Below are 23,594 nucleotides of genomic sequence, written 5' to 3'. Positions count from 1 at the left end.
CACATATTTCTGGCAAGACAGATATTGAATGAATGATGGTAAATGAGTTTTCATCTTTTTTGTCACTCGTAATTTGGGACACAATGTAAAAAAAAAAAAAAACTTATTTGCAGTGGTTACATGGATAGTACATGGTGGATGTTTGATCATACATCACCAAGTTGGTGTAATGTTTACATAATCACATTTTAATTTAGGAACATCAGAAATTTGGATTGGTTGTTTTTAGCTAGTTCACTAGAGAACGTTATTGAAAATTTTCACATATTATGCATTGATGCATTTGCATTCAGTGTAATGCTGTGCATTACCAAGTAAAGGGTGTTTCTAATTATGACCTGACTGTTGGTACTTTGTGAGACCACCCTTGGCCTTGATAACCATGCAAACAGTACTCTCTGTAGCTTTTTAAGTAAACGAGTCTTTAGTCCAGCCAGATGTGGGAAGTATAGCTTCTTAACTTACTGTGTTGAGGCATGTTGGCCTAAAAAGGACTGATTGTCAGTGTTTATTTTGGTTCAGCATGGACTGAAACATCATCATCATAGGTAAATTAGAAACATCATCATAATAGGTAAATCAGAGAGTATAGTAAGGCTTTCTCTTGCTTTTCGACTACCTTCTTCAGCTTGTACCACAAACTTTCCTTTTGGATTTAGGTCTTAAGATTATGATATTGAATCTTGGTTTTGGTTTTCTTTATCACTAGTTCATAAGATAAGATACTTTATTTCAGCATGATACAATACTGTACAAAGGTGAATGACATTTTGGTGTGCATGTAGAAAGCCCCTTAATATGCAGAGCATAACTAACAAAAAAAAGCACAATAACGTGACTGGAACGATACACAAATAACCCGCACATGAAAGAGAGAAGCTTACGACGACGTTTCGGTCCGACTTGGACCTTGATGTGACTTTGTAAATGGTCCAAGTCGGACCGAAACGTCATCGTAAGCTTCTCTTTTATGTGCGGGTTATTTGTGTATGCAGAGCATTTTGGGCAAACTTAAGATTGAAAAGGCAGTGACGCACAGTCTCATACGTGAGTGTAAATATAAATCTAGGAGTTACAATAATCCAAGAGAATTGAATATTCAATTAGTTCATGCTATATGGCTTTTATTAAGTGTAAAGGGCAGTGCCTGTATTCTGGAGGTGGAAATGGCAGTGCCTGTACTCTGGTGGTAGAAAGGGAAGTGCCTGTACTCTGGAGGCAGAAAGGGAAGTGCCTGTACTTTGGAGGTAGAAAGGGCAGTGCCTGTTCTCTGGACATGGATGGGCAGTGCCTTCACACTGGAGGTGGAAAGGGCAGTGCCTTCACACTGGAGGTGGAAAGGGCAGTGCCTTCACACTGGAGGTGGAAAGGGCAGTGCCTTCACACTGGAGGTGGAAAGGGCAGTGCCTTCACACTGGAGGTGGAAAGGGCAGTGCCTTCACACTGGAGGTGGAAAGGGCAGTGCCTTCACACTGGAGGTGGAAAGGGCAGTGCCTTCACACTGGAGGTGGAAAGGGCAGTGCCTTCACACTGGAGGTGGAAAGGGCAGTGCCTTCACACTGGAGGTGGAAAGGGCAGTGCCTTCACACTGGAGGTGGAAAGGGCAGTGCCTTCACACTGGAGGTGGAAAGGGCAGTGCCTTCACACTGGAGGTGGAAAGGGCAGTGCCTGCACTCTGGAGATGGAAAGGGCAGTGCCTGCACTCTGGAAGTGGAAAGGGTAGTGCCTATGCTCTAGAGCAGTGGTTCCCAACCTTTTCTTACTCCCGCACCCCTATAAAATTTTTGCTCTAACCTCGCACCCCCTACAACTTAAACTTTGTTCAAGGATAAAGGATGTGGAATCATACTAAATTTTATCAAAAGAAGATATTTATTTCACTTTCCAATATAATATGTGAACAAAAATGAGACTTACAGAAAAGGAACATATCACAGAATGATATTTAAATACACCTTACAAAAATAATAACTCTTGCTTGAAATATATACAAAAAAGTCAAATCAAGAACTACCTTTCAAACCTTTAGAAAGGAATTTTATTTTTTAATATGTAAAAAATCAAACATATGGACAAGAAAGGATGTTTCAGATTAGCATTTGAATATACCATACAAAAAATAGTTACTTTCTTTAAATATGTACAAGATAATAAAATCAAAAGACTGACTTCCAAAAAGTTTGCAAATCCATTTTAATTCAATGACTTTTGTTCCTGTTTCTTGCTTGAGAGGTTTTCAAAACGGGGAACTGTTGGTGATAGCAACACACGTCTGCCTGTGCATTCAAACGATTTCTAGATTTTGTCTTAATTGACAAAAGAGTACTAAATCCTGATTCACATAAGTTGTCGCAGAGTTAGTGCAGTTTGACAAAGTCTTGGAAACAGAACCAGAGCCGAGCACCAATACTCTTCCAAAGTTTTACTCTCAAATTGCATTTCAAGAGCACAATTTGAATGCAGATCTATAAGATCTTCTTTCAGCTCTCCATCATCTGACATTTTATCCAAATTGAAGGAGTAAGGATTCATAATCCATTCTTCAGATGATTCCAGCTTCCCTACATCAAAATATCTATCAAGTGATGCCGACAACACTTCCAAATGAGTCACAATTTCTCCACAAACGCTAGGAATCAAACTTGAAGATCATTGCCATCAGCTATTTCTTCAAGTGATGGAAAATTTGAAAGATTTCCTCTTTTCACTCGTTGACACCACAGATATAACTTATCTTTGAATGCATTTAGCTTTTCTTAGCAATTCAGCATGTTTATATTTTTACCTTGAAGTGATAAACTCGGATCATTCATACAAGTGAATTTTTTTTTTTTTTCAACAAGTCGGCCGTCTCCCACCGAGGCAGGGTGACCCAAAAAAGAAAGAAAATCCCCCAAAAGAAAATACTTTCATCATCATTCAACACTTTCACCACACTCACACATTATCACTGCTTTTGCAGAGGTGCTCAAAATACAACAGCTTAGAAGCATATACGTATAAAGATACACAACATATCCCTCCAAACTGCCAATATCCCAAACCCCTCCTTTAAAGTGCAGGCATTGTACTTCCCATTTCCAGGACTCAAGTCCGACTATATGAAAATAACCGGTTTCCCTGAATCCCTTCACTAAATATTACCCTGCTCACACTCCAACAGATCGTCAGGTCCCAAGTATCATTCGTCTCCATTCACTCCTATCTAACACGCTCATGCATGCTTGCTGGAAGTCCAAGCCCCTAGCCCACAAAACCTGAATATGTCACTCAAATACGCTAAGATTTGATTGAATTCTTGCAATTCCAACTCTTCAAGCAGATCACAGCGACGTTCCTTCAGAAATACTTTGATTTCTTCTCACAGTTCGAAGAAGCGGGTTAAAACTCTCCCACGGGAGAGCCATCGGACTTCTGTGTGGAAAAGTAAAACTGTATGTTCACTTCCAAGATCTTCACAAAGTGACTTAAAAAGGCGGTGATTTTGAGCACGACCCCTAATCCAGCTGATGGTCTTTACTGAAGTATCAAGGACTTTCTTTAATTTTAGAGGAAAGGTTTTTGATGCCAAAGCATGACGATGAAGGAAACAGTGAGTACCTTGCAAGTATGGAATCTCCTGTTTCATCAGTGCAAAAAACCCAGATTTATTTCCCAGCATAGCAGGAGCGCCATCAGTACACACAGATCCAATAATTTGGATATCCAATTCATATTTTGCAAAGAAGTCTTTCACAAACTGAAACACATCTTTTGCTTTGGCAGTTGTTTTCAGTTCTTCACAGAAAAGAAAGTTCTCCTTTTTAGCACCATCATGAACATACCTCACCAGTGCAATAAGTTGACTGCAATTAGAAACATCAGTAGTTTCGTCCAACTGAAGGGAGATTTTCAAGGGACTAGCCTTCATATGTGAGATAACTTGTTCCAAAATATCTAAACTCAAATCGTCAATTCGGCTTCGAATAACATTATTTGACAGTGGCACTAATTCAAGCTTCTTTCTTGCTTCGTTTCCGAGAATAGTTGTAGCCATTTCTAATGCACGTGGTTTGATAAGCTCTTCTGCAATAGTATGAGGTTTCTTAGACTTTGCTACTTTGTATGCCACTTGGTATGAAGCCATCAGCAGTGGTTTGTCAACAGATTTTTTTATTTTTTTATTATCACTGGCCGGTTCCCACCAGGGCAGGGTGGCCTGAAAAAGAAAAACTTTCACCATCATTCACTCCATCACTGTCTTGCCAGAAGGGTGCTTTATACTAAGGGTTGCTCGAGAATCAAAACGGGCTCTTTTAGCTTGCAACGACTTAAGATCATGGCCTGCAACATTGACCCCACCATGTTGGTTGTTGAAGTGTTCTTGCAGCTTAGATGGCTTCAAATCAGCGTTGGAGAAAACAATTCCCCAGATTATGCACTGAGGCTTTTGCAGATCCTTAGTCTTATCGTTGCAAGTGAAACCAAAACGAACGCAGTCATCATTCCATTTCCTTTTTCTTCGACATGAAGGGTTATGATGATAATCTGAAATAAAGAGATGAAAATAAAGATAATAATAATAAGTAATAAATGAATCAATTTCCTGTTATTAAGCCGGACGCTTCTTGCACCTCCTGGAATGATGTCTCGCACCCCCAGGGTGTGCGAGCACCCCTGGTTGGGAACCCCTGCTCTAGAGAGTGAGGGGATGCTGCATTTGGAGGGTAATTGATTGCAGTGTCACACATTTCTGGAAAGAGAGTGATTGAATTCTGGTGAGTGTGGTTTCTTTGGGTCACCCTACCTTGGCAGGACACAGCTGTTAAGATAAAAAACAAGGTCAGTACTGTCAGTCATATACTTCATGGTTCACATTACAGTACATTAAGTTACATTATCTACACTATCTACACTTCATTCTCAGTTCAGAAACAAATACAATGTTTACAAATGTGAGCTTTAGTCTCTATGAGGATTTATTGAAATCTTACGATCAGTAATTTTGGGCGTTGTATGTGGAAGAATCTCATAATGTGTTATTTAATGGTATAAGTTTGTAGTGCATGCAAAGGCAAAAACTAAATTTTGTGCGTTGTGTGTGTGTGAACGCACTTTTGTGTAGTGTGTGTGTGCATGCTTGCATGTCACATCACCTAACATCTTGAATTTCTTCACTATGGGGTCCTGTTTCCAAGAAAATACATGTTGGAGCAGATTTGAGTTAAGCATCCCAAAATTAGTCAGTAATGTGTTTTTAGATGTGAGCTGAAGTCTCTGTTGGCAAGCGTTATTAATTGGGATAGTTGGTTTATGCTAATGTTTTCACACAAGTTGATACATATGGCACTGTGCTTTTTTTATAGTATTGCAGGGTACAAACTTAAAGAAAGAGATGGTTCCATCGTGTTGTCAGATGGAATGTGTCTACTGCATACTCTTGATTTAACGACCTCATTTTAACGGACTTCTGAAATACAAGATGTAATCTACTGGGCCAGTTGATTTGGAAAGAAGGGAGAAAGTCCGCTAGTTAGGAAATTGTATATTATTGTTACTATGATAGTAATAATAATGGAGACCACTATCTCCATTACCGGCCATTTGCTTCCTTCTATTATTCGGTTAAATTGAGGGTTTACCGTAATTAAATATACTGTCTGTTGTAAATGCCATTACTTTTCTTCAGAACTGATATTTTATTTTTATATATATACAGTGGACCCCCGACTTACGAACAGCTCCCAACTCGAACAATTATGTAAGTGTATTTTTATAAGTGCTTTTGTAAGTATTTTTGGGGGTCTGAAACAGACTAATCTAATTTACAATATTCTTTATGGGAGTAAATTCGTTTGGTAACGGCACCCGAACAGCCTTCTGGAACGAATTAATATCGTAAGTCAGGGGTCCACTGTATATATTTTTTTTACAGCCGCCTTGTACCGAGGCAGGGTGACCCCCCCCCCCCCCCAAAGAAAAAAAAAGTTGTCTTCTTTTTATATTTAGTAAAGTATACAGGAAGAGACGTTACTAGCCCCTTGCTCCCAGCAGTTTAGTTGCCTCTTACGACATGCATGACTTACAGAGGAAGGATTCTTCTCCACTTCCCCATGGAGATTTTATAAATGTAATAAAATTTTTTCTTTCAGCTCATGTATTGGGTGAGATACCACAGGCATTCCACAGGATTAGGTGGAACAGCTGTTGTTAAGGTTAAATAAAGTGCGTCGAGCAGGTGTACACGCTAGATGCACAACAAAATATGTTGGAAAAATGTACAGTTGTCTTAATATTCACTTGGAGTTATGTTCCTAGAGGTCCACAAAAATAAAAGCCGTGAATAATACAAAATTATACATATCTACATAGCAAAGCTGGGTTCATTACTGTAGTCTGGTTAATATTGACATAAATAAAAAAAATAATGATGGAAATGGAAAATTTGGGTGTGAGAATGCCATTGAGCCACAGAAACAGATAATTTAATCTATTTGCTAGTTGTCCCCCTCTAAAAACAACGGTTAATTGACCTGCAAATACAGAAGACCTCAAGTTTGTAGAGATGACTTTAGTAGTGTATTGTTATACAGGATTAGAATTTGTATAGATCAGTTTATTTGATAGTGTTGAAATGATCTACACTGAACTCTGCAGTAATGGAATTATTTAAAATTAATTATTTTAAAGTTAACATGTTAACATCTACAGAGTGTGTAGTGTGTGTATTCGCTGTACTTTTAAAAATTTGATGTAAATTGATAAAAAAAAATGGAGTATAGCTATTTGAAGCCTACTTGATGAAAACGTTAATACAAGGGGATTGTAGAGAAAAGTAATAAGTACCATGTCAACAGTCCAGTGTGTTTGTGGAATAAGTTTAACAAGCTTTCTGATGTTTTGCCAGACACATGGAAAGCATGTAGATATAAGTGCGACTTGAGAGACATGTAAGTGATCCGTTTTTGTGATTATATATTATAGGTGGTGATAGGCAGATGTGCAGTTGAAAATATTTTGTAAAGACCTGATAAAATTGAGGTGTTATTAATTTGTTTGTAGTATTTTTTTTTAAATTGAAGTGTTGTTAATTTATTTGTTTATATTTTTTTCCAACACGCCGGCTGTCTCCCGCCAAGGCAGGTGACCAGAAAAAGAAGAAAGCTAAAGATTTTCTTCTTTTTACATTAAGTAACTTATACAAGAGGAGGAGTTTCTATAGTATTACCTGTTTTATTTATTTGTGTTCAGTGATCTAGGGAATTGATAGTGTATGAAGAGCTGTGTAGTTGTTGGTATGAGTGTAGTGTGTGCCTCGGTGTAGCCATTAGATATTCTAACCACTTCTCTCTAAAACATGAGTAGCTTAGAGAATGACAAGTGTGTGTGTGTGTGTGTGTGTGGGTGTAATAATTGGATATGTTGCTTATAGAATCGTGTAGCTGATGCAATGCTGATGCTCCAGGGTGCGAGTCAAGACACGGGTGACGAGTCGAATATGACTCCAGGGACCAGCAGTGATTCTCCCTTAACGTCCTCGCATTCACAAGGTATGTAACCCTTAATGAGTTGCCTTTGGAAGAGTTTTGTATAGGAATATCTATAGGAATAAAGCCAAACACATATACCAATACCTTGATTATCAGGATGTTCCAGAATTGGAATTAAAAGCAGATAAATAAAAATATCTTCAAAATTGGATAAAACACATGCTGGGTCAGCAGTGTTGTCACACATTTGACCGTGTATGTATTTGACTTCCAATTTATGCTCATACAAAGACAGAAAAGTTTTTCATTACTGTTCAGGAGGAAGCTTGTTGAGAATAGGCATTAATAGATTCTTTGAATTAGGCAAGGGTAGTTATTAAAGCTGTCAGATAATCAATTATAGAATTTTTAGCATATGGTTATGGCTCAAGCCAAGAAGGAAAAAGTTGAGTTTATTATAATCAGTGAACCAGACTCAAAACTGAATGGTTGAGTTACATAGTGTAGTTTTGTGTTCGTGACTTTTAAGTACTTGTATACAGGTATAATATTTGTTGTTAAACAATTGACAAGATACTTACATGCCATTATATACTCAAAGAACATATCGTGAGGGGATCCACATAGACAAAACCCTTCCCACCATGTTCACTATCACCTTCGTGATAAAATGTAGTCGGATATTGTAACCTGCCTCGCATGGCTCTACGTGCATAAATCATAACACTTTTTTTAATAAAGATTTTTTTTAGATAAAAAAGTGATTTTGCAGTTATTCACCCAAAAATAGTAACTAGCATTTGTCTCGAAGTTTTTGTTTATTTTATTTCATTAGCGTATATAAAAGTATTTACGATTGACTTTGATTGCTCATGGAGGCACTGCCATGGGGATTAGAGAGGATATCCATATTTACATTATGTTCCTTTATATTGGGTATGCCTACACTAGTTCTGGTTTACTCAGTTATTTTCACCTCAAAATTGCCCTTAGAATTAGTATTGGTTTTATATCCTTTTGTCTTTAAATATTTCATGCTCCTGCTATTTTTAGCAGTGGTATGTAGTTTAACTGGTGTGTTGACCATTTTGTAGTTATAGAAGCAGAGCTGTGCGCGTAGTATCCCAGCATCGGTACTTTATCTGGTAAAGTTTTCACTGATTTTCAATAGTACCTTTTGGATCTTGGTTTAGTGTTCCGCTTGTGAAGAAAAACAGAAAAACTTCCCAGTATAGTTTCACAGCTGCTTTTTTCTCAGTCTGCCAATTTTATCCTTTTTTTTTTTCTCTTGGTGGTGCTAAGGTAACTTATTCTCCCAGATCCTTTTATTATCTTGGACATGTATGTTATTATCATGTCTAGTTTTCTTCCTGTGGACGAATAAGGATATTTTTAGTGCTTTCATTTTATCATAACTTTTTATTACCACAAGGAGCCAACTTTGTAGCATGTTAGGACTTTTTAGCATTTATGCACATATTTTTTAAGTGCAGACACAACACTATAGCCGCACATTCAAGTGCAAACACAACACTATAGCCGCACATTCAAGTGCAGACACAACACTACAGCTGCACATTCAAGTGCAGACACAACACTACAGCTGCACATTCAAGTGCAGACACAACACTACAGCTGCACATTCAAGTGCAGACACAACACTACAGCTGCACATTCAAGTGCAGACACAACACTACAGCCACACATTCAAGTGCAGACACAACACTACAGCCACACATTCAAGTGCAGACACAACACTATAGCCGCACATTCAAGTGCAGACACAACACTACAGCTGCACATTCAAGTGCAGACACAACACTACAGCTGCACATTCAAGTGCAGACACAACACTACAGCTGCACATTCAAGTGCAGACACAACACTACAGCCACACATTCAAGTGCAGACACAACACTACAGCCACACATTCAAGTGCAGACACAACACTATAGCCGCACATTCAAGTGCAGACACAACACTACAGCTGCACATTCAAGTGCAGACACAACACTACAGCTGCACATTCAAGTGCAGACACAACACTACAGCTGCACATTCAAGTGCAGACACAACACTACAGCCACACATTCAAGTGCAGACACAACACTACAGCTGCACATTCAAGTGCAGACACAACACTACAGCCACACATTCAAGTGCAGACACAACACTATAGCCGCACATTCAAGTGCAGACACAACACTACAGCTGCACATTCAAGTGCAGACACAACACTACAGCTGCACATTCAAGCGCAGACACAACACTACAGCCACACATTCAAGTGCAGACACAACACTACAGCCGCACATTCAAGTGCAGACACAACACTACAGCTGCACATTCAAGTGCAGACACAACACTACAGCTGCACATTCAAGTGCAGACACAACACTACAGCCGCACATTCAAGTGCAGACACAACACTACAGCTGCACATTCAAGTGCAGACACAACACTACAGCTGCACATTCAAGTGCAGACACAACACTATAGCCGCACATTCAAGTGCAGACACAACACTACAGCTGCACATTCAAGCGCAGACACAACACTACAGCTGCACATTCAAGTGCAGACACAACACTACAGCTGCACATTCAAGCGCAGACACAACACTACAGCTGCACATTCAAGCGCAGACACAACACTACAGCTGCACATTCAAGCGCAGACACAACACTACAGCTGCACATTCAAGCGCAGACACAACACTACAGCTGCACATTCAAGTGCAGACACAACACTACAGCTGCACATTCAAGCGCAGACACAACACTACAGCTGCACATTCAAGCGCAGACACAACACTACAGCTGCACATTCAAGCGCAGACACAACACTACAGCTGCACATTCAAGTGCAGACACAACACTACAGCTGCACATTCAAGCGCAGACACAACACTACAGCTGCACATTCCCATTTTGATCTAAACTACAATCTGAAAGTATTTGAAGCATATTTTGAAATTTGCCATGTTAGCGTATACGTTTCTCACTACTTCATTAATGTCATCTTATGGGGACTTCTAATATTTATCACATAATCTCTTTATGTGGCCTGTTACTGCTGTCCCCCAATTTTATTCCATGGTTTTTATATACGTTAAATTCTGTCATTCTTCTGTCACTCTTGTAAGGAGGAGTTTTCAGTCAATTTTACTACTAGCTTATCTTGTCACTCTTGTAAGGGGGAGTTTTCAGTCAATTTTACTACTATACATGCTTATCTTGTCACTCTTGTAAGGGGGAGTTTTCAGTCAATTTTACTACTATACGTGCTTATCTTGTCACTCTTGTAAGGGGGAGTTTTCAGTCAATTTTACTACTATACGTGCTTATCTAGTCACTCTTGTAAGGGGGAGTTTTCAGTCAATTTTACTACTATACTTGCTTATCTTGTCACTCTTGTAAGGGGGAGTTTTCAGTCAATTTTACTACTATACTTGCTTATCTTGTCACTCTTGTAAGGGGGAGTTTTCAGTCAATTTTACTACTATACGTGCTTATCTTGTCACTCTTGTAAGGGGGAGTTTTCAGTCAATTTTACTACTATACGTGCTTATCTTGTCACTCTTGTAAGGGGGAGTTTTCAGTCAATTTTACTACTATACGTGCTTATCTTGTCACTCTTGTAAGGGGGAGTTTTCAGTCAATTTTACTACTATACGGGCTTATCTTGTCACTCTTGTAAGGGGGAGTTTTCAGTCAATTTTACTACTATACGTGCTTATCTTGTCACTCTTGTAAGGGGGAGTTTTCAGTCAATTTTACTACTATACGTGCTTATCTTGTCACTCTTGTAAGGGGGAGTTTTCAGTCAATTTTACTACTATACGGGCTTATCTTGCACATGATTTTTTGCATCATTAGCATTTTTTTTTTTTTTTTTTACTGGCCATCATCTGCCAAGGCATTGTGACCCAAAGAAGGAAACAGTCACCGTCATTCATTCAATCATTTTCATGCCAGAAGTGTGCTGACACCACAGTACACAATACCCTCCAGTTCATTTGGTTCTTTATTCATCCATGAAAGCCATTTTTATAGACTAGAAACATCAAGGCATGTACAAATTCTTGTGGCACCTTATGGTGACATTTTACTTGGGCACATTGTTTTCCTTTCCTTACTGTTCATTATTTCTTTTATTAAAAAGCTAGAAAATCTCTCAATTATTATAATACATTAGTTTGTCCTTAATGCCACGTTTGTTTTATAGTATCCAGACGAGTCTTTCGTGGAGAACTTTTCTTTTTTTTTTTTTTTTTTTTTTTTTTTTTTTTTTTGTTTTTTTAAGAAATTAAAGGAGTGTAATCTGCTTATCCTGAGTACAGTGGACCCCCGGTTTACGATATTATTTCATTCCAGAAGTATGTTCAGGTGCCATTACTGAGCGAATTTGTTCCCATAAGGAATATTGTGAATTAGATTAGTCCATTTCAGACCCCCAAACATACACGTACAAACGCACTTACATAAATACACTTACATAATTGGTCGCATTGGGAGCTGATAGTAAAGCGGGGGTCCACTGTAATTTATGTGCTTATTGTAGCTTAGATGATGATGTTAGAACACCTTGCTGATTGTTCCTATGTTTTTATTCTTTGTATTTTTTTTTTTTTTTTTTTTAAACAAGTCGGCCGTCTCCCACCAAGGCAGGGTGACCCAAAAAAAAAAAGAAAATCCCCAAAAAGAAAACACTCTCATCATCATTCAACACTTTCACCACACTCGCACATTATCACTGTTTTTTATTCTTTGTATTCTAATGAATTAGACATTTGTGCAACACTTTTGTATTTTTATTGTGGAAGTGTTTTGCCAACCAGTGGCTTCCTCAGTCTCATATGGAGAAGAAAGGTTGAAGATCAGGAGGAGTTTGAGGTAATCAGTCCTTCAGCCTGGAGTCAGTGTGACTGACGAATCACATCACATTAGTCCATCAATCCTGGTCGATTGATGGACTCCTTGAGCCTGGAGTCATATGATGAGTCCATCAATCAACCAGGATTGATGGACTAACGTGATGTGATCAGTCAGTCACATTGACTCCAGGCTGAAGGACTGATTACTTTAAATACCTTCTGATCTTCAACCATTCTTCTCTGTATTGGACTGAAGAAGTCAGTAGTTAGCAAAACACTTGCACAGTAAAGACGCCCAAGCGTTGCACAAGTATCAAATTTATCATCCTGTCGGCTCCCTGAATCATTTATCTGCATTCTTTGTATTCTGTGGTAAAAGACAGTTGCAAAGAGGATAGGCTTCTTCGAACTGTTCACGGATGAAACGTCTGGGTAAAGTCCCTCTATGCAACTGTCTTTTTCACCACTAGTCAACTTTGTGCAACTTGTCTCCACCTGTCTATTCTGTCTGTTCTCGTATCGCTTTTTTTTTTAATTGGAGTTACTCTCCCCTTCCTTGGATCAAATCTGATTTCTTTCCATTTCTCAGGTTCTGTATGACCCTTATATGCTGCCTTATTTATCTTGCCAAACTCTTGTATTGTCTTTGTGTTATTTAACCATAAGTTGTAGATTTCTGCCGGAAATTTTAGTATTTGTGATTTTGATTTTAATTTTTATAGTTTGAAGTATTTAATGTTTTAAATTGTTGATCTGCTGCTTTTTTTCTTCTGTTATTCTCCATTGGAAACATAAACACATATGCAGTTTAATGTGATCCTTTATTGACGTTTCACCCACACAGTGGGATTTTTCAAGTCACAAACAGATCTACCTGGGGTGGAAGGTACGTTGTCAATAAAGGATCACATTAAACTGCATATATGTTTGTTTCCATTGTGTCGGTATTTTATACCATTTATTTTCATCGTTATTCTCCATTCTTAGTTACAGTAGTTTCTCCTTAATACTGCCTCACTTTGAATGGGTTATTTTATTTTTCTTACAGCAGTTTCCCCTTAATAGTTCCTCATTATAAATGGGTTACTTTTATTTTTCTTACAGTAGTTTCCCCTTAACACTGCCTCATTTTGATTGGGTTACTCTTACTTTTCTTTAAGTTACTGTGTGTATTTGTTTTTTCCTAGTTTATAATGTCCCATAGTTGAAGTTTCTTTTAGGTTACCCAGTCTGTCTATTATGTTTTTATAAATTTGTTAGTTTCTCCTTTGTTTTCCTGCTTCTTGTTTGGTTTAGGTCAATTTTAGTCTTTCTGATATCTCTCTTTTGTGTCCTGATAAAACTATATGGAAGTTGAACTTAGCTCTGTTGCTCAAGAAGACTACGTAATTACTATTCCTCTTTTCTACCTTCATTTATTATTATTGGTACTTCAGTGTTTTATTAGATGAATAGGACACATGGGCAACACTGGTGTCTTCATTGATGAGCTGTTTCACCTGCATAGCAAGTTTTTTCATTCTAATACAGGGCCATGATGATAGAGACTTTAACCATTAAAAAAGGTTACAAGTTGCAGCAGTTATAAGCATTTTCGTAGGTGGGTGGGGCCCACCTGCATCATGTCCATTAGGTGGTCCAAAGAGAGTGGTCCAGAGATTAGAAATAGAACTTTAGAAGATATCCTCTATAGCAAGACTTCGTGGTGTTGCCATGTTCGATACTCTGAAGATATAATGTCTCTCCAGTGAGAGAGACATTATTTCTTCAGAGTATCTTGAGAGAGAGATTATATCTTCAGCAGGTGTCACACATGTCTTATCCATCAACTTGTTGATATTGTATACTTTTGATCTAATGGGTATTTTACTTGTTGGGAAGTATAAAAATTTCTACTGACTTAATCATTTGATAACCTGCACTGTGGAGACATCACCAGGGCAGAGCTTCCATAATTGGTCTTCGACATCAGTGTCATAAGTCCCAGTTATTTGCTCAACCCATGCCTCCTCAAACCACTCCCATAGTACAGTGGACCCCCGCTTAACGATCACCTCCCAATGCAACCAATTATGTAAGTGTATTCATGTAAATGCGTTTGTACGTGTATGTTTGGGGGTCTGAAATGGACTAATCTACTTCACAATATTCCTTATGGGAACAAATTCGGTCAGTACTGGCACCTGAACATACGTCTGGAATGAAATAATATCGTTAACCGGGGGTCCACTGTATAGTGTTCTCTCATGACCATCTTGGGTATTCTGACTTGTTCTTTTTTTTTTTTTTTTTTTTTTTTTTTTTCCCGTTGAGTTAGCAGAGAGGTTTCACTGGCCACTCCAGCCACAGCTGAGTTAAAATAGTGGCCAGAAAAAGAACTTGAAAGTTTTGCATTCTTGTTTGTGGCTCTTCAAGAGCCAAGACTCATTACTTGTGAAGGAGCTACGAAGATTAACCCCAGATGAAAAACTTTTCCCACCTTTATAATTTTATTTTAGAGACTTAAAAATTATGGATTCTGGAATTTCCTGGGGTTAGGAAAAACTGTCATACCCACACAAGTTAGGTTTTCAAATATGAATCTTGTTTTAATGGCTTCCTGCAGTCTGACACCCCCAGCAGTGAAATCTCCTAACCTGAAACACATTTTTAGAAGTGAAATGCGACATCTTTTGTGAATAGTGAAGCATTGGATGATACTCTATCCAGCTGCTTTCAACCCTTCCAGACTATTAGTATTTGCTCTCTTCTAAAGAAGACTTCAAGCTTGTCCTAGGATAAGTTAGAGCTAGCAGAAACTAAATTTATTGACAAACATTTTTGGGATAACAATCGTTCCAAGTGTATCTGTTCGAAAAGTATCCAAGGTTTTGTAGTGTCTGCCTTTCCTTCAGGTTTCACTGTTTTAGAGAGTATTGTACAATGCAGTTGCTTTGGGTCATTCCCAGTTGTTTAGATGTTTTACTGACTCTATGCAAACAGTAAATGATATCTATTTTCTAGATCTGATATTTTTCCTGCCTTAAAAGGTCTGTGAGCAAAATATAATACTACAGTGGTCCATTGAGTTACGACAATCTGTTCCACAAGATGCGTCGTGCGTCAAAACTATCGTGACTCAAGTCCGTTCCAGAAGATGCGTCATGCGTCAAAACTATAGTAACTCAAGTCCCAAAACACGTTGGTTTGTGGTAATTCATTCCAAGACCCCGGAAGTGCAACTTTCGCTGTATTTTGGACTTGAAGAGTTGGTGAGGTAGAGGGTGTGGAGATTACTGGTTGGAAGGGATGGTGTGGTGGTGGGGAAGAGGGTGGAGTGATTACTGGTTGGAAGAAGTGGAGGGGGGGAAAGAGAGAGGGTGGAAAGGAGGTTACTGGAGAGGGTTTCGGAGATCAACACCCCCACAGCCTGGTCTGTGACCAGGCCAGTGTATGTATGAAGGGTTAATAATGTAGAGTTGGTGCGGACAACCCACGTGGTAGCTTCAGACTGGAGAGGAAACAAACTCTAGTACAAATGATGTTGATCGAGATGCTACTACCAACACTGTTGTTCCCATCGTTGATTGGTTGCTAAGTCACCCACAGATACTCACACTGATGTTTCTATAGGCTCAGACGCTGTCCAAGCAGCAAGCTATCAGGTCGCTGGTTGGCCGAGGCCCATCCATGTGCGCTGGCCATCATACCGTACATGTATTGCATCTCAGAGTTTTTATTGCAACTTGAAGTTAAATTTCTTACAAGGGTAAAAGTAACTCAAACTTATTATAACTCAAGGGACCACTATATTTTTTATTTAAGAGTGCACCTGATTTAAATACTATCATTTGTGTAACTTTGTCTTACTTTTAAAAGCTTTCATAATCCAACTTCTTCATATTCCCCGCCTTTGATGCATTTCTTTTGTTAATTAAATGAAAGCTCATCAGACTTTATTACTCCTAAGTCATTTTACCCTTTCTTTTTCATTGTAAAAGATGGTCTGTCTACATTTTGTATCCTGTACCTGCTGTGAGTTCTTTATTCTTTCCATATCAAAACAGTTGAAATTTGGCATTGTTTTCTTTCTTTGCTCACTAGAAGACTTCATTAATATCAGTAATTTTCTTGCATCTTCTGTTGGAGTGACTTTCATTCTTATTTTGGTAATGTCTATAGAAAATAAATAACTTTTGGCTCTAAAAAAATGGAAAATGTTTTTTAAGTGTCATTTTATTTATGATTATTTCTGAAGATATGTAAGCAGTAAGTTATTAGACAGTAACCATCCAGGGAGGTACTACCGTTCTGCCAAGTGAGTGTAAAACAAAAGCCTGTAATTGTTTTACATGATGGTAGGATTGCTGGTGTCTTTTTTCTGTCTCATAAACATGCAAGATTTCAGGTATGTCTTGCTACTTCTACTTACACTTTGGTGGCACTACACATACATGCACACATTTATGTATACACACTCATCTAAGTTTCCTTTCATTATATCTTTTATATCCATGGGGAAGTGGAATAAGAATCTTTCCACCGTAAGCCATGCGTGTTGTAAAAGTCAACTAAAATCCCGGGAACAATGGGCTAGTAACCCCTTTTCCTGTATAGCCTACTAAAAAGAATAAGAAGAAAACCGTCAAAGTGGGATGTTTGAATGTGCGTGGATGTTGTGCGAATGATAAATACATGATTGTGGATGTTTTGAATGAGAAGAAGCTGGATGTCCTGGCTTTAAGTGAAGCAAAGCTGAAGGGGGTGGGAGAGTTTCAGTGGGGAGAAATAAATGGGATTAGGTCAGGGATTTCAAATAGAGTTAGAGTTAAAGAAGGAGTAACAATAATGTTGAAGGATAAGTCTTGGCAGGAAAAGAGGGAATATAAATGTATAAATTCAAGGATTATGTGGAGTAAAATAAGGGTTGGATGTGAAAAGTTGGCTATGCTAAGCATTTATGCACCTAGAGAAGAGAGAAGTGTAGAGGAGAGAGATGTTTTGGGAAATGTTGAGTGAGTGTATGGGGAGTTTTGAACCAAGTGTGAGAGTACTTGTAGTTGGGGATTTCAATGCTAAAGTGGGTAAAAATGTTGTGGAGGGAGTAGTAGGTAAATTTGGGGTGCCAGGGGTAAATGTAAATGGGGAGCCTTTAATTGAGCTATGTGTAGAAAGAGGTTTGGTAATAAGTAATACATATTTTATGAAAAAGAGGATAAATAAGTATACGAGGTATGATATAGCATGTAATGAAAGTAGTTTGTTATATTATGTATTGGTGGATAAAAGGTCGATGGGTAGGCTTCAGTGTTTATAGAGGGGTAACTGATATTTCGGATTATTATTTAGTTGTAGGAGATGGGACAAAAGGAAAATGGCAACAAGTAAGAGAGAGGTGAAAGTGTATAAACAAAGAGAGGAGGAAGTTCGGGCGAGATATAAGCGACTATTGGCAGAAAGGTGGGCTAGTGCAAAGATGAGTAGTGGGGGGGTTGAAGAGGGTTGGAATAGTTTTAAAAATGCAGTATTAGAATGTGGGGCAGAAGTTTGTGGTTATAGGAGGGTGGGGGCAGGAGGAAAGAGGAGTGATTGGTGGAATGATGAAGTAAAGAGTGTGATAAAAGATAAAAAGGTAGTTTATGAGAGGTTTTTACAAAGAAGTGTTATAATAAGAGTAGAGTATTTGGAGAGTAAAAGAAAGGTGGTGAGAGAGTGCAAAAGGAGAGCGGATGATAGAGTGGGAGAGGTACTGTCAAGAAATTTTGATGAAGGGCTTATGAGATAAACAAGTTAAGAAAGCCTAGGGAATGAATGGATTTGTCAGTTAAAAACAGAGTAGGGGAGTTAGTAGATGGGGAGATGGAGGTATTGGGTAGATGGCGAGAATATTTTGAGGAACTTTTAAATGTCAATGAAGGGTTGGTAGACAGCAACCGCCCAGGGAGGTACTACCGTCCTGCCAAGTAAGTGTAAAACAAAAGCCTGTAATTGTTTTACATGATGGTAGGATTGCTGGTGTCCTTTTTTCTGTCTCATAAACATGCAAGATTTCAGGTATGTCTTGCTACTTCTACTTACACTTAGGTCACACTACACATACATGTACAAGCATATATATACATACCCCTCTGGGTTTTCTGCTATTTTCTTTCTAGTTCTTGTTCTTGTTTATTTCCTCTTATCTCCATGGGGAAGTGGAACAGAATTCTTCCTCCGTAAGCCATGCGTGTTGTAAGAGGCGACTAAAATGTCGGGAGCAAGGGGCTAGTAACCTCTTCTCCTGTATAAGTTACTAAATTTGAAAAGAAAAACTTTTGTTTTTCTTTTTGGGCCACCCCGCCTAGGTGGGATACGGCCGGTTTGTTGAAAAAAAAAATATATATGAAAGAGGGGAAGGTACCTATGGATTGGCAGAGAGCATGTTCCTTTATATAAAGGGAAGGGGGACAAAAGAGATTGTAAAAATTATAGAGGAATAAGTTTACTGAGTATACTAGGAAAAGTGTACGGTAGGGTTATTATTGAAAGAACTAGAGGTAAGACAGAATGTAGGATTGCGGATGAGCAAGGAGGTTTCAGAGTGGGTAGGGGATGTGTAGATCGAGTGTTTACATTGAAGCATATATGTGAACAGTATTTAGATAAAGGTAGGGAAGTTCTTATTGCATTTATGGATTTAGAAAAGGCATATGATAGAGTGGATAGAGGAGCAATGTGGCAGATGTTGCAAGTATATGGAATAGGTGGTAAGTTACTAAATGCTGTAAAGAGTTTTTATGAGGATAGTGAGGCTCAGGTTAGGGTGTGTAGAAGAGAGGGAGACTACTTCCCGGTAAAAGTAGGTCTTAGACAGGGATGTGTAATGTCACCATGGTTGTTTAATATATTTATAGATGGGGTTGTAAAGGAAGTAAATGCTAGTGCGTTGGGGAGAGGGGTGGGATTAAATTATGAGGAATCAAATACAAAATGGGAGTTGACACAGTTGCTTTTTGCTGATGATACTGTGCATATGGGAGATTCTAAAGAAAAGTTGCAAAGGTTAGTGGACGAGTTTGAGAGGGTGTGTAAAGGTAGAAAGTTGAAAGTGAATATAGATAAGAGTAAGGTGATGAGGGTATCAAATGATTTAGATAAAGAAAAATTGAGTATCCCATTGGAGAGGTAGTGTGGAAGAAGTGAATGTTTTCAGATATTTGGGAGTTGACGTGTGAGCGGATGGGTTTATGAAGGATGAGGTTAACCATAGAATTGAGGTTAACGATAGAATTGAAGGAAAAAAGGGTGAGTGGTGTGTTGAGGTATATGTGGAGATATAAAAAACCTTATCTATGGAGGCAAAGAAGGGAATGCATGAAAGTATAGTGGTACAAACTCTCTTATATGAATGTGAAGCTTAGGTTGTAAATGCTGCAGCGAGGAGGCGGTGGAGATGTCTTGTCTTTGGGCAATGTGTGGTGTAAATATTATGCAGAAAATTCGTAGTGTGGAAATTAGGAGAAGATGTGGAGTTAATAAAAGTATTAGTCAGAGGGCTGAAGAGGGATTGTTGAGGTGGTTTGGTCATTTAGAGAGAATGGATGAAAGTAGAATGACATGGAGAGCATATAAATCTGTATGGAAAGGAAGACGGGGTAGGGGTTGTTCTTGAAAAGGTTGGAGGGAGGGGGTAAAAGGGGTTTTGTGGGTGAGGGGCTTGGACTTCCAGCAAGCATGCATGAGCGTGTTAGATAGGAGTGAATGGAAGCGAATGGTTTTTGGGACCTAATGAGCTGTTGGAATGTGAGGGTAATATTTAGTGAAGGGTTTCAGGGAAACCGGTTATTTTTATATAGCCGCACTTGAGTCCTGGAAATGGGAAGTACAATGCCTGCACTTTAAAGGAGGGGTTCGAGATATTGGCAGTTTTGAGGGATATGTTATGTATCTTTATATATGCTTCTAAACTGTTGTATTTGGGTGCCTCTGCAAAAACAGTGACTATATACAAGTGAGTTGAAAGTGTTGAATGATGATGAAAGTATTTTGTTTTTGGGGATTTTCTTTCTTTTTGGGTCACCCTGCCTTGGTGGGAGACAGCCTATTTGTTGAAAATAAAAAACTGTAAGTAAAAAGATTTATACAGAATGTTAATTTAGATAATTCATTCTCATCCTGGGGAGTGAACATATAATTATACCGCATATAATTTTCCCACTTAATATTAGGTATATGGTGAATATCATTACTTGATAATGTTGTGGGTCGTGCTGTACGATTGTGTTTACTTGAAGGCTAAATATACAGATGTTACGAAACTTGTGAATTGTTTTACACACAAAAACTATCCCTCAGACCTAAAAATAATTTTTGTAGTCGTGATTATTTTGAAGCATTTGATAATGGGTGAAACCTGGGAATACCTCAAAAGAAAAATCTTTAAATTTATTGGAAAATATAACATGCATATTTACTAGTCAGGGCAACAGACTTTGGGTTTTAGATATACATGTACATACTTGAAAAATATAGTGTAGCCATGGGTACTGGCATGGCTTCAGTGGCTGTCAGATAAAAATGTATTTATAATTTCTCCAGAAGCACGTTATGTTATAATTGACATAAAAACTATAACAAGATGGAGTCTGGACATTGTAGGCATACTCAAGGGTTTTTAAACTAGTACAGTGGACCCCTGGTTAACGATATTTTTTCATTCCAGAAGTATGTTCAGGTGCCAGTACTGACCGAATTTGTTCCCATAAGGAATATTGTGAATTAGATTAGTCCATTTCAGACCCCCAAACATACATGTACAAACACACTTACATAAATACACTTACATAATAGGTCGCATTGGGAGGTGATCGTTAAACGGGGGTCCACTGTATTTGTTTTAAGGTGGTAAAGTGCACATTGCCTGCTGCAGTGATGTATTTCCTAGTTTTGTATTACCAAATTAACCAGTGGCAGACCTATACTTCTGGGGCCCTGGAGCTTGAACTGTTATGGTAGCACTTTTGCAACTTCTCATACAGTAGGTCCAAAATTTTTAATTTTTTATAAACAATGTGGACTAAAGTGGCTTCTGGGGCTACTCAGGAATTAGGGGCCCTGAAGCTTAAGCTTCATCACTTTCATAGTAGATCTGTCCCTGGAACTAACCAGGGACAGATCTACTATGAAAGGGATATTGAAAGAGGTATGACTCACGAAATCGTAATGACACGATTGCAAACAAACCATACCCCGGCCGGGATTGAACCTGCGGTCAGAGAGTCTCAAAACTCCAGCCCGTCGCGTTAGCCACTAGTGGCTAACGCGACGGGCTGGAGGTTTGAGACTCTCTGACCGCAGGTTCAATCCCGGCCGGGGTATGGTTTGAAAGAGGTATGTTTACACTGGCTAGACTTTAAGTCATTATTTACCATTTATATTTAAAGTTTACATTACCATAGCTGGAGCAATACACATCCACCCTATAAGTTGGAAGTAAACCATTTCTATCCATTTACGACTTGTATTACATCTGCTTGGTAATGGACGGGTCAAATTGTTTGACTCGCAAAATTGTAATATTACGATTGCAAACAAATCATTTGTTTTTCAAAATTCTGGTTTTATCTTCAATTTGGGGGTTAGTTAAAAATATATGATAAAGCCAGGAGAATAAAAGCCTTGGTGAAATAAGATACATAATGCATAGATATTTTTCTTAACTACACCGGCCATTGCCCACTTTGGTTGAGGCACTTTGAGGAAACCCCTTCTCCATCACTCACTCAATGACTGTCTTGCCTCTAAACTGGATCATCTATGGCCCTCCTTCAGAGTGCAGGCACTAGATATTAGTATAAATAATGAAGAATGAAGATGCTGAAATATGATGTTCCATTAAGAGTGGATTATTAACCCTTTGATTGTCGCAACCCCCAATCCTAGTGTGTCTCTGTGTCGCAAAATATTTGAAAAAAAAGAAGCTATTTTTCTTATGAAATGATGGAGAATCTTTTCCCAATGCTAATGACACCAAAAGTACGAAATTTGATGGAAAACTTATGGAATTACACTCTTGCAAAGCTAGCGATCTCGGTGATATTTACGCATCGGTGATTTCGCCCATTTTGAGCCCTATTTTCCACCAATTCCATTGTTCCAGTTGACCAAACTCGTAGCTATTTCTTGAGAACTCCACTTGTTCTGTCGATTGAGCACAAGAAACTGCCCATTAACCAATTTCAGCTACCCAATAAAGTGGTCAGAAATTGGCAATTTGGCCAATTTCACGCAAATTAGAAAATATGCCAAATTCAAAATAGGGTCCAGAATGAACACTGGAGACATTCCTGGCACTAAAATAACATTTTCTTTATTCATTTGTCACATCTACAGGTCCCTCTCATATTACTCTTGCTTATCATTTCCAATTTTTATTCGCACAAAAAATAGAAGATTTACTGTTATGCAGGCTACTGCATTATTATAATAATTGTGTAAATAATGTCAACCCATTTGTGACTGTATACAGTGGACCCCCGGTTTACGATATTATTTCATTCCAGAAGTATGTTCAGGTGCCAGTACTGAAGAAATTTGTTCCCATAAGGAATATTGTGAATTAGATTAGTCCATTTCAGACCCCCAAACATACACGTACAAACGCACTTACATAAATACACTTACATAATTGGTCGCATTGGGAGCTGATCGTAAAGCGGGGGTCCACTGTATCAGAATGGCTAGTGGGACATTTATTATTTGTTTACTCTTGAACATTGGCAAAAATCGAACATGTCCACTACTTTGAGCTCCATTTCAAGGTCCTTTTCATACTGAAACCAATCAAAATCAACTCTATAATATGTCTTCCATTCTATCAAATGAGACTAAGAAAACGAGAATACAAAAATAAATACTGTACGAAAATACACCTCAGAGTCAGCATTTTAATTCAAAAATACGGTCGGAGTTTTTTTTTTTTTCTCATGCACTGCCTGCTGCAGGATTTTTTTTTATACCGTGCTCACTGACCACACAGACCCATTCTCTCGCATGTCTGAGTACCAGCTTTCTCCCACTTGATTTGAAGCCGCTAGAATTTTTGAGTATACATACGTCTAACACATTGGCCCTTAAGACGTATATATACAACTGAAACAGTCAAAGGGTGAAAATAGCTCTATGTGAACATAGAAGTTTTGAAAAGATATACAGTGCATAGAAAGTAGTTCAAGGCCATAAAAGTATTTAGGAAAAATGCCCCAGCGAACATTGAGAAGTGCCGTCTAAAC

At 38.4% G+C, this 23,594-nt stretch overlaps 1 protein-coding gene across 1 annotated transcript in view; it reads left to right on the top strand.

Annotated features, from left to right (window-relative positions):
- LOC128703904 (protein jim lovell) overlaps positions 1-23,594 on the top strand; it is a 237,146-nt gene that overhangs the window by 62,690 nt on the left and 150,862 nt on the right. Inside the window, exon 7 of the mRNA XM_070104890.1 lies at positions 7,412-7,529. Within this exon, the coding sequence (XP_069960991.1) occupies positions 7,412-7,529 (118 nt within the window). The remainder of the gene's footprint in view (positions 1-7,411; positions 7,530-23,594) is intronic.

The sequence above is a fragment of the Cherax quadricarinatus genome, chromosome 95 (assembly GCF_038502225.1).
Source record: "Cherax quadricarinatus isolate ZL_2023a chromosome 95, ASM3850222v1, whole genome shotgun sequence".
NCBI classification, from domain to species: Eukaryota; Metazoa; Arthropoda; class Malacostraca; order Decapoda; family Parastacidae; genus Cherax; species Cherax quadricarinatus.
Note: the sequence above shows the minus strand (reverse complement) of the source record. Positions and strands in the feature narration are given on the sequence as shown.